The sequence below is a fragment of the Hippocampus bargibanti genome, linkage group LG13 (assembly GCF_051943395.1).
Source record: "Hippocampus bargibanti isolate YZ-2025 linkage group LG13, ASM5194339v1, whole genome shotgun sequence".
In the NCBI taxonomy this organism is placed as follows: Eukaryota; Metazoa; Chordata; class Actinopteri; order Syngnathiformes; family Syngnathidae; genus Hippocampus; species Hippocampus bargibanti.
In genome coordinates this window covers 6,712,295-6,727,818 of record NC_142746.1, presented here as the reverse complement: position 1 = coordinate 6,727,818, position 15,524 = coordinate 6,712,295, and the positions used below count along the sequence as shown (strand labels likewise).

The following is a 15,524-nucleotide window of genomic DNA, read 5'->3' as shown; positions in this document are numbered from 1 at the left end:
TGGTTCCCAGAAAGTTTGTGTAAGGCGAAAAGTTCGTCTGCCGAACATTTATTTTCCATAAGAAACCACTAAAATGACAATAATCAGTTTCCAGGTTGCCATAAAACATAATTTTATACTCAATAAACCTTAAAACTACACAAAATATCTTATTTTATGGAAAATCTTCTTTTCCTTTCAGCTTTTTCCTGACTTATTATATGTACAATAAATGTGCTATTGTATTGTAATTGAAGAAACAAACTAACGTATAATAAAGTCGTTTTATTTATCTTTGTGATGGTCGTTGATGGCTTGATGCAATGGAGCGAGAGCAGGAGGGAGGGACCTCACTCCCCTCACCCTCACTCACACTGTCCCCTGCTCGCTGGTTTTCATTAACCAAATCAACAGAAGTTTTGCAAGTTCTTCTATTGTCTGAGACCATTGCTTAGACAACACAGAAACACTTAGCCACACACACACCCTTAATAGTTTCCTTGTTCTTAAGGATGACAGCAATGGTAGACTTAGCGTACTGGTACTGAGATGCTTAGTCACACAAACGTTCATGTTTTTCGATGATCTCCTTCTTCTGCTCGATCGGAATTTTCTTTTGTGTCCTCTTTGGCTTAACACTAGCCTGTGGTGGGTACTCCACTCGATAACAAACCACATCTGCACTCAATAAAGGGGGGTGACAAAAAAATAGTCCGCCAGCCTCCGTGGCGCTGTTCGACCATGTGCTTTGGTGTTAATCTGCCGAAAACTAGTCCGCCAGCCACCGTGGCGCTGTGTGATTTGGTGTCCATCTGCTGAAAACTCGTCCGCCAACCACCGTGGCGCTGTGTGGTTTGGTTCGTCCATCGAAAACTGCTTCGTCAGCCAAGACCATATGCTCGCGAATTTAATGTTCGGGAGGTGAAAACTTCGTGAGCTCAAGCGTTCGTAAGCTGCGGTATCATTGTATAAGTTTGCTCCATAACGTATTATACAACTGCAAATATGCATCTTTGTCCATCTATCTATGACATTTTTTAGTATCAGGCAAAACAATTAAGTGCTCAATCATTACATCACAGCACGAATAACCTGTTATCACTCAAACAACAGACAGACACATCAGTAAGTACGTAAGAAAAGATCATTATATTTTGGCTGAGAGGTGTGCAGTGAGAGTTTTCTCATGAAATATATGTACTGTGTCTATGCCCAATGAAGGCTAGGTACTCCAGCCGTAAGACTATATTACCTGTTTTATAATGTGTTCATACCCATCTAACAGGTGCTTTAGCTTCCAACAGCAATGCAACCTATAAAAAAAATAACAATAAAAAAATATGACATATTCAGAAGTACGGCAAAGGGTGAAAAAATACAATAGTTTATGTATGGGGCTATTTTTTAGACTTGTGTCGCTCTCTTCATTTGTTCATTTATTATCTAATCCACATATCGTCACGAGGGTTGTGAGCTGGACGTGCTGTGGCCTATCCCAGCTCTCTTTGGGCAGTATGTGTGGTACACCCGGTACTACAGGTAGTTGCCAAAGAATCTCACAGCACGCATAAGGGGTCAACCAATCACACCAATGGACAATTAAGACCAGGGGTATTCAAACTCAATCATTAAAGGACAACCGACGTCTCCGGCCAAGTTGTGTCCATAATTTGTAAAATGGCTTCTACTGACTTTTACTGAGCGTATTTTACAAAGACACCACCACATATAGCTATATTTTACGTTTTAAGACTCGCGCTGAATATTCAGGAAGTATTGTTTTTGAGTTCGTGACGAGTCCGTACGTAACGTCACTAAAGGAACGCCCCTGACCGAAAAAAAGGCACATTGTAGCAGTCCTTACATCACGTCAATGTATTTTGCTGTACTTGTTTGGTCTGAAAACCTCGTGTTGCACGTAAAAGCTGCCAGAATAGGGCGACCAAGCTCCATGGAAGGAATTTATCAGCCTGTGGAAACGGGCTGACCAATTCCCTACATGGCTTTGTCGCCATTTTCTGCCTCCCTTGGGTGCGACATTTCCCACCCCAGATGCCTCAAAATGACACAGAATAAATTATTTAATCGATTGCAAACATGTATGCTTTCTTCTTCATAACTACTATGTATTTGAATCATATTCGTAACTGGATCTGTAACAAGAAGTCATATTCTGCGAATCTGAAGCCATTCTTTTGATTCTCCAGCAATGCAAGACGTCTTGGCGTGACGTCACAAACTGGGGGCGGGACTTTCTGAAAATGCCCAATTCGCAGCTCAAATTTTTGCAGATTTTGGACACTTGAAGTCATTTTTATTGGTGTTTTGCATTTGAATAAAAATATCATACTGCGTGTTTTGGGTATTTTAGATGCTATAAAAGTTTTTCTTTTACAAAAAATGTGACGTCGGTTGTCCTTTAAGTATGACAGAAAAGTATCATACAGTCAAAACTCGGTTTTTCGAATGTCTTGGTTCTCGACCAATTTGGTTTTCGACCCACATTTTTGGGTTTTCAGTCAAAGCCCACACAGACATGGGGAAAACATGCAAATTACACACAGGAACTTGTTTGAGTCTAATTACATTTAGTTGTTTTCCTTTTTTTAGCAAAAAGCAACATGTTCAATTACACTAACATTGCATAAGTGATCGTTTATACTTGGCCTTTTTGAGTTGACGATCTGGGGGCAGATGTATTCTCAGCCTCAGGTCTGTCTCCTGCTTTAAAAAAAAAACAAGCTGAATTACATGGTGATGTTTGAAACAAATAATAACATAAGTATGCAAACACCTTTACAAAATCAGTTTTCAATGTGTATGTTAAAACAATGAGGTGTTGGGCTTTCGGTTTTACCTTATTGGCGCTAACTTGGAAAAAATACACCCTATATATATATATATATATATATATATATATATATATATATATATATATATATATATATATATAGTATAGTATAGTGCCACTTAGCAGTTTTTTTTAACGATACTAGTGCAGCGTGTTCTACCGAAAACAAATTCCTTGTGTGTTCTACATACTTGGCAATAAAGATGATTCTGATTCTGATTGACGCTTGTTACGATGTGTGAGCCGATCGTAGGTCTAAAATGATTTTGGGTACCCCAGTTCTGTCACTCGAACATCCTACTGACATTCACGTACCTGGACAGTGATGAAGCCATCATAAACCGTCTTGTCCACGTTGAGGGGTAAGAGAATCGGATTGTCTTTTACCATCATAGACTCTGTCATTTCGAAACGTCTGTAAAACCTCAAGGAACTTTTGCTAACATTAGCAATGGCACTAACACCAGGCACACGTTTTGTCCGTTTCCTAGAGTCAACTTTATATGACAAATACTTTATCTTTTGTGTTTAAATAAAACAAACTTCACGAGAAACACTGTTATACTTCCGTAGCTGGTCAGTTGTGTATACCGCCATGATCATCCAAATTTGAAAACGTCACGGAGGTGCGTTCAGGAACGGGAGAGAAAAGTTGAAAATAGAACTACTTTGGAATTCACATCATCATTAGTATTTTCACTCGAAAAACAAAAACACACGCGAAAATCCGCCTATCTATCTAGCTTTATCTGTTGTTTGTATTTATAATTGTACTTTATTTATTGTATTTTATTTATTATTGTATCAATGCTTGTCTGTGACTGTAAAATGTCCTTGAGAGCTTTGAAAGGCGCTTGTAATAAAATGTATTATCTATCTATCTATCTATCTATCTATCTATCTATCTATCTATCTATCTATCTATCTATCTATCTATCTATCTATCTATCTATCTATCTATCTATCTATATATCTATCTATCTATCTATCTATCTATCTATCTATCTATCTATCTATCTATCTATCTATCTATCTATCTATCTACCTACCTACCTACCTATCTATCTATCTATCTATCTATCTATCTATCTATCTATCTATCTATCTATCTATCTATCTATCTATCTATCTATCTGTCTGTCTGTCTGTCTGTCTGTCTGTCTGTCTGTCGGTCGGTCGGTCGGTCGGTCGGTCGGTCGGTCGGTCGGTCGGTCGGTCGGTCCGTCGGTCTGTCCGTCCGTCTGTCCGTCCATCTCTCTCTCTCTCTCTCTCTCTCTCTCTCTCTCTCTCTCTCTCTCTCTCTCTCTCTCTCTCTCTCTCTCTCTCTCTCTGTGAGAGGCACGGGGAGAACAGTAGATGAAGTGTGTTATGATGGGGTGAAAAATGCAAATTTTGGTTCGCAAAGTGCAATGGGAAGCACTTACTTTGAGTCTTGGCTGGTGCTACCATCATTGTAAACAATGAAATAGGTACTGCTATGAGCCTTTGTTCAGCTCCGAGCTAAAGAACCTGCGGAGTGTATACACTGTAGCTTTTTTTAATTCCTATGATTATTACAGGCATTAAACAATATATAATATAAATGCCCAGAATTACCCTCCAGCTACCTCCTTAAACTCACCGTCGTTGATCCTTCCATGTGTATCAAATTGCCCCTGCATGTGGCATATTGTTTGACTACATGATGTTTTTATTACAGCACACCTTCACTATGATTTTTAGCTCATACTCCACCCGGGATGTGTAAGATAAGAATTCAAACGTGTCAACATACTGTACAAAGCCAGTGAGAGATGTACTTCAATGCATGCTTGCCACACACAATATGCCAAGAGAGATTGATGTTTTTGTCCTCCACCTGCTTCAAAGCTGCAACAAACAGCCAGCTGATGCAAACAGAACAACCTCACTATTCGGCTCAGAAACAAAAGAGAGAGAATCTCACAGCTCCTTCTTGCACATCATTTTTGGAGGAATGTATCAGTTGTTGTGGTGCACGCTGTGCTCTAATGATCTTGAATGTTTCTGGGATTGGGTAAGTATTTTTTACGTTTTATTTTATTTTTTCTCTATAGGGAAATTGGAACACCCAAAGGACGTATTTTAAAGAGGGAAATGTAGCCGTAGGGGAAGCAGCAGTCGTCTCCCCTCTCTCTTCTTTCTCACCCTTTCTCTGTGGCTCACTCTTATGAAAATCTACAAGCATGCAGCATGACTGGCTTTCATGGATTTCCAGTGTAAAAAAATGCATCAAAATGTTAGCAAGATAGGATAGAATAAGAGAGGCAAATGCATATAGGCGGTGAGATCTCTGTTGTCGTCTGTCTTGGTCTGCTTCTCCTTTTCTGCCACGAAGTCTGACTGCTCTCATGTCCTCTGTCTCCGCTGCTGGGCTGCGTCTATGTGAGGAATGATCTATGGTGCTTTGTTTATCACTGGCCATGGTCACTTCTCTGGAATGCAATTGGCTGGAACTACACAGTGTGGGTCCTGCACTCTTCGTCTCTCTCTCTCTCTCTCTCTCTCTCTCTCTCTCTCTCTCTCTCTCTCTCTCTCTCTCTCTCTCTCTCTCTCTCTCTCTATTTCCCCCCCTCCTTCCTTTTCTCCCAGTTTCGCTGGCTTTTGAAAAGAACTGGGGTATCCGGAAATCCTTCATCCCTCGCACTGCTTTTTGTGTTTTGCATGTGAATGTTAATGGTGCATTTTATTCCGAGGACTGTTGATCGATGGTATCAATAGATTTGAATAGATGTAATAATTTTTGCATACACGGTGATGTATTACCTTATTCTTGTTATGTTGCAAAATGTTGACACAATTGATATTTTTACAACCAAAAACTCTGGATAAATAAGTTTGTGTTTCCATATTTTAACCATATTGAAGTAAATGGACAACCTTTAGTACACTTTGTGTATGACAAGTGCTATCTAAATAGAGCTTCCTTGCTTTGCCTTATAGAATCGTGTTGTTTGAGAAAGACACATCTATTATATTGTAATGTATCCATCAAACAGTTTAGACCAGGGGTGTCAAAGTCATTTTTTGCTGCGGGCCACATTGTAGTTATGGTTTCCTCTCGAGGGCCGTTATGAATTTGGGGAACCCATTAGAATGTTTAAATCCATTCAAATATTACATATAGAGCACACAGCAAATTAATGAATAACTCGTTTTCAAATCTGAAGTCAAGAATAATGACTTTTATTGTGGTTGATATCCAAAAATATGAAATTTTGGCTCAGATTTTAGCAATCATCATGGAATTTAACAAGTTTGATTTGCTTTCGCGGGCTGAAAAAAAATGATGTGGCGGGCCGGATTTGGCCCGCGGGCCTTGACTTTGACACCTGTGGTTTAGACTTTAGAACTCTCTCTCTCTCTCCCTCTCTCTATCTCTCTCTCCCTGTCTCTCTCCCTCTATGTCTCCCTCTCTCTCTCTTTCACACACACACACACACACACACACACACACACACACACACACACACACACTCTCTCTTTTGTTTCCAATATTACAGAGAATTAGGGAAGCAATCAAATATATCACCCAAATTTTGTTTTAACCCACTTCTTGTCTACTACCCAATATTGTCAATTTCAACTTTACCTTAACGTAAAGTTGAAACCCTGATTAAATGCACTAGGCGGCTGGCGGAACACATTGACAACACCGTTTATGTTTCTCGCTTGATTTATGTAAATTGAATGAAGCAGCCGTCAAGTGTTTCAAAGAATGTTTATTTGTGTGAATGTGTGTGCGTATGTCTGAGTGTGTGTGTTTGAGTGTATTTTTCTGCGCATATCGTTTGTGCGCACGTATATATGTGTTTCTACATAAGCAGGCGGGCAGTGTGTTATGGTTTTCGCTATGGATTACAGGTCTCTTACAAAGGTTTCTATCCAGACTGCTGACTGACTCGAGTTGATGGGATTACAGGCAGCATGTGTCTGCTCTAGCCCCACCACACCTTTTCCAATCAATGACCGGGGGCCCTAGATAGAACGCTGATATTAGTGTGTGTCGCTTCGTGTATATTGGCTTTGCACTACTCATACATTTTGAAAGTTACACTAACAGTATCACATATTAAACATATCATATTTAACATGAAAGCACAAGCAACGTCTGAAACAGGAATCCAATGGAGTCCAATGGAATCTGATGAATTTATATATTTTTCAGGGCTAGAGGGACACTGGTAGTTTCCCAGTTTGTTGATTAAATTTACTCTGGGAGTGTGCGAAAGACGGATGTAATCAGTCAGAAAACTAAATTGGAGCATTTGTGATCATTTTGTTATTGTGAAACATTTGGAATGTTGAGTGTTGATTGGGGGGGATCTGTTAAAACTCTATGACAATGTTTATTCGGGGAAAACACTAAAAGAAAACACACACTTCCCAAAATAATGTTGTTACTTCCTCAGTGATTTTCAGATTAATTCCTTCCTGTTAAATTACTGTAAATGTTTACCTTTTTGTTGGCATCAGTAGGCATGTCCTGGTCCGATCACGTTAGAAAATCACGACTGATCATGTAGTTTTCAGCAGATTGTGGATATGGGGCAGAAATTTCATTTTTCTTCATATTCTGAAATTTTACAGGGGTCAAAGTGACCAAATAATCTTGAAATATAAATACAGTATCTTGACAAATGGAGCAGCCACATCTTAACTTTATATTATGCAATGTTACATTTATTTATTTATTATTTTATTGTGTTTGGGGAGAGGGTTGGCTCTGTGGACAAATGTGGTCAGAGTGAGAGTAATATCCCATCTATGGAGCTACAAAACATATATTTTTGGAGTAAAAAGTTCATCAAAAAAGAATGTTAAAATTGGGTCAGCCAAGAGGTACTTAAAATAGTCTGCCTTCCCTGATATACAGCAACACCACCTCACTAAAACGCTTAAAGTTTAAGAGTGTGATAGATAGGTTAGCAATTGTGACATTTTCAAAGAACATAACTTCAAAGAAAAATGTAAAGAAATGTAAGAAATGTCAATTATTTGGTTACAAGCAAGCGTGTTCCCCATTGGTTGAATTTAACGAGGTTGTAATTCATTAGTGTCGTTTTTTAGTGGAGAGAAGGCAAGCAGGTGCCCACTGACTACTTAGCTGCGTCCACTTGTCGTTCGAGCCTGCACACGCTAATAAATAACAATGCACTGTATTGTTCATCATGAGATAAATCAAATGCTACAGAGGAATCCATCATACTAAATTAATGCTTATACGTTCAGGCCACTTCATAAATTGCTGCCATTTTCATCTATAGGAAATAAAATGAATAAATGCATTCAACAATTCTGTTGAAATACACCTTTTTTTTAAGGCATCCTTCACATTGATAAGTCATTTGCTTGGTATATGCATTGTATGGATCTAAATGTCTTGTCTAAATTAATTTAATTAATTTTATGTAGAAAACTCATAAAAAATGTCAGTTCTGTTTTGATGTCTGGAACAGATGATGTTCAATGCACTGAAACATGTGATAATGTTTTCCATTTTTTGTTTATAAAATTAATCAATAAAAAGTTTAATAATAAAAAAATGTCAGTACAAAAGCAATGCCATAAAATAAATAATGCCCAATATTGACTAATATACATTTTGGGTTGTTGAATACATGTATGGCCTTCATAAAAAAAAGATACAACATATTATATTATATATTGTAATATAGAAATGTATTTACTAGTTACTAAAAGTAATTAGCAATGATTTGGTGGATTGTCCCATATTATGTCAGTATAAATCTAAATATAATAACATAGAAAATATGAGTACCATATTTTTACTGTATATTCATGCCTGTGTTTACTAACATTTGTTTCTGTGCCGATATATTTTTTTTATTTATTGCTTTGTATCAGATATGGACAGTTCCTTAAATCCACAACTTGGAAACCCTCATCATTGTCCTTTCAGTTTCAAATTCAAAGGGTCACATTTTTCGTTACTTGGGGGCAGTGGGGAAAGTAAACATTTTTGTAAACATGTTGAGCATGGTTTAGAAGGCCTATAACAAGTATTCTTGCCATTATTTTGATCTAGAGAGATAATTTATTTAATCATTTCACGTTTTAAGAGAGTAGGACAATCATACAGCACAAGTGTGAAATGAAGTTATTCTGTGAAATTAAGTTATTCAAGAGCACATGCATTCCACAATCTGTCTTTGAGTTTTCCTTCACGTCCCTTTTGTTTTCTGTGTCTCTGCATGCCATTGGCTACCTTGCTTATCACATTGGCTGTGTTGTTGAATATGCTCCTCGAGAATGTGTGTAACTCCAAGACGTAATTTCCATCTGAATCTAACATTGGTTTGAAATAATAAACAAGTTTTGAGGTAGGGGGTGAAATAGCGTGCTGTGATTCTCCATCTGTGCAATATTTAAATGGACCGTCCTCCTTTACCATGCTGGCCCAGAATACGCTTCACTTTAAAGGATCAATTCTTTTATTATTGAAGTCAATCTCTGCAGTGCAGGATAATACATTCTACATTGATCCTCTTCACCCCCTAAAAAAGCCCTTTATTGCCATTCCTTCCAGCGAGGCGCACATTTAAAAATATATCTGCCACAGAAAAAAAAGATTTTACAAAGTAACTGGAGGACAAATAAGCAATATAAAGCTAGGTACGTACTTTGTATTCATATTTTAAAGGGAAGGAAAGACGGCAGACAATAAGAATTCACATTTGCCAGCAGGCATTTTGAATATCATTACCAGCTTTGTGGGGACAAATTGAAATCCTAAGCATAAATAAAGTAGCTGGTAATTAAAAACGGTGTCAGAGCACCAAAGCTTTGATTCTTGACTCCATAAAGTCTGCATGAATCTACTTACCACACACATGTGATAGTTGTTGCAGCGGTGGAGTCTGACACAAAGCAGAAGCTGCTTGATATTACTTTTAGGACAGACTTCACTCAAAGGTGTAATTTTGGGGGGACAATGTAATGTGTCTCATATTCTTTTGTGTCATGAGGAAACAATATCAACACAGCCTTATATGTATCCCATTAAATTGTCATTTATCACATCTAAGATAAGATACAATTGTTCTATTTATCTTTCCAATCAAATTCGGCGATCATGTTTCAGCAATATGGGCTGTCTGGTTTTGAATCGTTTGAGGTCTGCAAAGCAGCCACAAACAGCTTGAGACGGCTGTATCCCATTCAAACCCCGAAGCATGAGTTCCAGACTCTTATTGAACAAATTTGTGCCAGCAGTTGAGGACTTTAATGATCTGGACCCACTGGGGTCTAGTGCTTCACGCCTACAGGCTAGCTACTCGATGCCCAATCAATTGCTTTTTATTAAAATTGTTTGCAGGCAACACAAATCCATAGTGTTTTGCCTCAGACTCGGGCACCGGTGTGAAATATGTTGTTCATATATCTATACTTTTTTTCCAAATGAATGCAGACAATGATTGTTGGATATGCACGAGAATCAAAAAGAGGGGTGGTGCTTTGGCATGATTGGAATATCCATTTCAGTATTGATTTTCATGAGAGATGCATCGGTGATGATCTTGTTTTGGCTTCCCTCAACGGGGCTGAATTACACACTATATTATCCCCAGTATTAAGGCAAAATTAATAACAAGTAATTATCATACTTATGTCAAATGATATGCTGTGAGGGCCCTATTGATTTCGTCGAGATGCATCTTGTGGAAAAAAGCTTGGAGCGTTGCCTGACGACATGGGCTGCCAGTTAGCTCAGCCCTGGAGTGGCTGCATGTAAAATAAGATCAACTCAATCTCCATTTAACATCTTTTATACTTTAAATCTAATCTGTGGCCAGTGATTAATCTCTGTAATCTGTTTGTACTGGTTTTATGCCCTCTCGTGCTACTGTCTCATGTGCCTTGCCACACAAGTTTAAAAACTATTTTCGTCGGGTGTTGAAATAAGTTTTTAATGGAGATTTTAAATAAATTCAAGTGTGATTTATTTTTTTCAACTATACATTGACAAAATTAGAATTTCCAGATTTTCTCACATTTCATTGAGGTCCCATCATAGGTCTTAGTGCTCCCTTGTGTTGAAGACACAACACGCTGACAACTTTGTGTATATTAAATTCTGTTATGTACTATAAAATGTGTGGCCAAGTTGAATGAATGCCAGGCGCTTTTGTCTCTACATGTGTCTAAAAACCTTTGATGGACATATTCTTTTCTCCTGTGCCTCAGAAAATGGCGACATGGTCTTTTCTAATCTAATTGTCTTTTATCATCTTCGCTTGCTGTTCCTGTCTTTCGTACTACTCTTGACTTTTTGTACTGAGTTGAATATACTGTATTCCTGGATATGTACTTTTGGAGCGGGAAAAAAAAAACTTACAAGAATTTACTACAACAGATTGTCCCCCCGCCCCAGAAATTCATCTTAATTATCATTCATTTAATCAAATGTCGTCAGTGTCACTGTGGTTGAGAATAGATGTGCTGCTACCTTTGAGGTGAGAGTGAGGTGCAGTTGCAAATACCAGCCGAAAGAGGACAACATGATGTCAGTTTTGTACCCCCAATCCCACCCCTCACCCAACTCACCCACCCGCGCCTCAATAGTCCTTCCACAAAGCAGTGCAAACTCAAGGAGGAACTGGGTGAGGAGAGAAAGGATATGGTGGGGGTTGTAGGTGCTGGGTTAAACGTGTAAGTAACAATAATTTACATTTACGCCTGGAACGGCTTCCCTGCGCTGTCAGTCAGCAGTTCAAAGCTCTCCTTCATTCTCTTGGCAACAAAGAGGGTCGTCTTGTCACATAGGCAGGCACCAGGTAGCAAAGCAGAGGATGAAGTTCTTCACAGTCAATGTTTCATTATAGAACACCTTGCCTCAGTGTGGTGACCCGCTTCAAAAATAAAACGTGATGGCAGAAATTAAACATAATATGCTCGCCGTCCTCAAGTCTAAGCCCTCATCATCTTGCCGAAATGGTGGTTCTCCACACCTGAAAGTGACTTTGGGCCTCAGACAAGGTCGTTCGCATACAAAAGCTTGTGGCGCCTTTTGATAACTTTAGAGGTGTCAGATTTGCATTTGTGCTCTCACTCAAAAAATCATTTCCCATTTGAACTTTCTCACAGTTGACTTGATGGTCAGAGCTATTGTGCTTGATCGAAAAAGGCAAAAAACAGCAGTAATAGATCAGACGAAAGGACACCTTTTGCCATTGCATGTATTTTCGTCTGTAAAAATCTCACAGCCCATTTGTTCTCTGATGTGACAGCATTGATGATATGATGACAGATGTCTTACCATGGAGCCCACCTTTCGGTGCCAACAACCACCACCCATCCAATATATTTTCTCCTCTTATTCCACACACACACACACACACACACACACACACACACACACACACACACACACACACACACACACACACACACACACACACACACACACACACACACACACACACACACACACACACACACACACACACACACACACACACACACACACACACACACGCACACGCACACGCACACGCACACACACACACACACACACACTTGCACACACACACGCACACACACACACGCACACATACGCATTTTTATGCTTTCTGGGGACCACTTTTCGGATCATCACTTCTAGGGAGCACCCTTTCTGAAACGTTTTTATATGTTTTCTTTATGGGGACCAGGTTTTTTGTCCCCATACGTCAAATGGTCCCCAGGACGTGACTGTGTAAACAGGTTTTTGTCCCCATAACCACATATAAACGAGAGCACATACATACACGCACACACACAACACGCGCACACACACGCACACGCACACGCACACACACACACACACACACACACACACACACACACACACACACACACACACACACACACACACACACACACACACACACACACACACACACACACACACACACACACACACACACACACACACACACAGGCGCACAATGAAGTGCAATGCCCGGTTCGGCTGTGAGCACATCTGCATGACTCTACTTGGTGGATCCCCAGCCCCTCCTTTCCCCACCGCTTGGGTGCCTTTGCCTTGTCCTCCCTGGAGGAAAGAGACTGATAGTCTCTGCACTACCTCTTTGTGCCCAACCCAGACGGCTCCCAAAAAGTCATTGAGACAGGGTCAGCTGTTTTCCCTCTCTGGCCAGTAGAGGACGGTATGTCATGCATGGCATCACAGGGCCTGTGGCAGAGGAGAAGGAAAGCCTCTGTGGCAACGTTCATTCTTCATATTGACACCAGCTGTGCATAACTTACACGAGTATTTGTTAGCTGTTATTAATAGAAACAAGCCCTAATTGCATGTACCCTAATTGGTTTCACATGCAGTACCAGTGTAGCCGTATGAACGCCAATGCATAATACTGTAAGCGCTACTGGTTATACCATTTAATTACACTGGACATGCACGTTAATAGGCCTTCAAAAAGAAATTACATGCATATTTCCACTCAGCGGCATGCGGGATTTAAGGGTTGCATGGGCTATTCAAACAATAAATTGTGTGTTTGATAGCAAATGAAATGTGACCATTTTGAGAAGCAATGTTACACGGATTGGTGAACATTCACATATTTCATTTTGGGATCAAATGTAACTCTAAACTCCTTATTAAATCACATATTTTTCCCAGCTGTCATTCTCCGGTTGTCTGAAACGATCAGCTTAATATAATGCTGTCCTTTATTCATTTATCCTTGTGTCAATAATAAAAAATAATAATTAGTCAAACCCTTAGACAATGTAAACATCAGGTTGAGTGATTCCCTTTCATTTGTTTTGCAAAAGGAACCGTTTTTTTCCCCCTTCCTTCAAACAACTATTTTTAGTGAAACTGGCTTGATGCTAATCTGTACCTTTGACCTCTCCACATGTCTCAGGAATACACACACAGATACACGCACACAAACTTTGTATCTTTCACTACCACATTTTTCATCCCACGCACGCAGACAACATGTGAATTTAGATCCGCAGTATGTAAAACTAACTCTTATCATACAAACAGTTGAAACAAAACTGTTTTTACAAGTACATACTCTACTTTCTTTGTGTTATTTGTGATATACCATTCATGCTAATGGTTATTCAGTGCTATGACTTCCGCTGAATTTGTCATTTTTCTTCTTGTAAGATGAAAATGTGTGTGTGCATATTTATCATTATTGCCCCCCGTCTCCCTCCCTCCCAACCCCATGCCAGGTTTTTTGTAGAACATTTAGCTAATTGATTATCACATGCCTTGGCCTTATCAGCAAACCGTTATTTTGTAAATGAATATTCAAAAGAGATTTTTCTTCTCATTGCCTTTGTACTCCATTATTTGTGGACAAAATATGCAAACAGTGAGAAAGGCAGCTTGCTTTTTCTGCTTCACTGCCTAATTACATTTTGTGCTTGCACCTATACACAGACGCGACGTGTATTCATAGCGGAGGAGAATGAATTCACACACTCCCCCAACTGCAATCGTATGCCAGGCATCTGCTTATGAAGTGTTGCTTTCTTCCATAATGGTACTGCAACTAACACCCCCCCCCCCCACCGACTCATCCACACACACACACACACACACACACACACACACACACACACACACACACACACACACACACACACACACACACACACACACACACACACACACACACACACACACACACACACACACACACACACACACACACGCACACACAACTCCCACCTCACTTCGGCACAAATGGAATAAGAAAAATCAAGCTTGTGAAAAAGGACAGAAAGAAGCTTAATCGTTCCTGACCCCCCCTTTTTTGCACTCCCTTACGTTTCTCCCAAATCCATCGTCTGGATCATTGCAGTGATCAATTTGACTTGTTTATGTTTATGCTGCCGCCATATTTGTGAGAAGCCTTGTCATAAGAGAGGAAATCAATGGCAGCCTCAAAAGGAGAAAGAGAAGCGAGTGGGGCTGGGGGGGTGTCTGACAGGTGGGCTAGGTGGTGCGCTGGGATCGTTGAAGAAGGAATGGAATGACAGTGACATACCCAAAATAAGAGAGGGGACGGATAAGAGGCATTGGTCATAGTTTTGGTATGTGTTTTTTTTTTTAATTTGTGGCGTCTCATTTCATCAGATAGGCAGGTATCTTCCTGTGCCTACCACTTATAAATAGCACAAGACTGCCAAATAAATACTTGTCAAACCACAGCCCCTTTTGCCTGCCTAGTTAGGTGTGCACAGCTAATCATGCCTGGCAGAACATTCTGCTTTAATTTTGGGCGTAATGGCGATGAGAGGGGCAAAAAACAAAAAAAGAGTGGAGAAGAGGAGAAGGGGGGAAAATAGACAGGAGAAGGAGAAGCTGGGAAGGTGATTAGTTGTACTGGCGGATCTTGGCGGTGGAGGAGGTTGGAACACTAATCCTTGCTTTGGTTGGAGACATTTTCACGCAGTAGGTCCCTTCTTTCCGCCCCCTCTCAATTTTAAGCCCCGTGTCAAGCTCAAGCCCTTCTTTTCCACTGCTCACTTGGTCTCATTTCCTCTGCCTTCTGGCAAGCCCTGCTATTTATAAAAAAAACCTCATTTTTCTTTCTCTCTCCCCCTCTTTTCTCCTTTAATTCTTTCCTGGCGTGTCTGATTTTCTGCCCTGCTTAGAGAAGGTGCCTAGATGAGTGGCTGTCAG

The 15,524-nt window shown here is 39.8% G+C and overlaps 1 protein-coding gene and 1 long non-coding RNA gene across 2 annotated transcripts in view; one reads left to right on the top strand and one right to left on the bottom strand.

Annotated features, from left to right (window-relative positions):
• The window catches only part of fancl (FA complementation group L), a 42,171-nt gene extending 38,742 nt beyond the window's left edge, over positions 1 to 3,429 (bottom strand). Inside the window, exons 1-3 of the mRNA XM_089012856.1 lie at positions 3,146 to 3,429; positions 2,642 to 2,700; positions 1,232 to 1,292 (exon numbers count right to left, since the gene is read on the bottom strand). Coding sequence (XP_088868982.1) covers positions 1,232 to 1,292; positions 2,642 to 2,700; positions 3,146 to 3,235 — 210 coding nt within the window. The 5' untranslated portion in view covers positions 3,236 to 3,429. The remainder of the gene's footprint in view (positions 1 to 1,231; positions 1,293 to 2,641; positions 2,701 to 3,145) is intronic.
• Positions 3,430 to 4,758: 1,329 nt separating this feature from the next.
• Positions 4,759 to 15,524, top strand: part of LOC148889145 (uncharacterized) — a 192,654-nt gene continuing 181,888 nt past the window's right edge. Inside the window, exon 1 of the long non-coding RNA XR_016116942.1 lies at positions 4,759 to 4,865. This is a non-coding gene — a long non-coding RNA (uncharacterized LOC148889145). The remainder of the gene's footprint in view (positions 4,866 to 15,524) is intronic.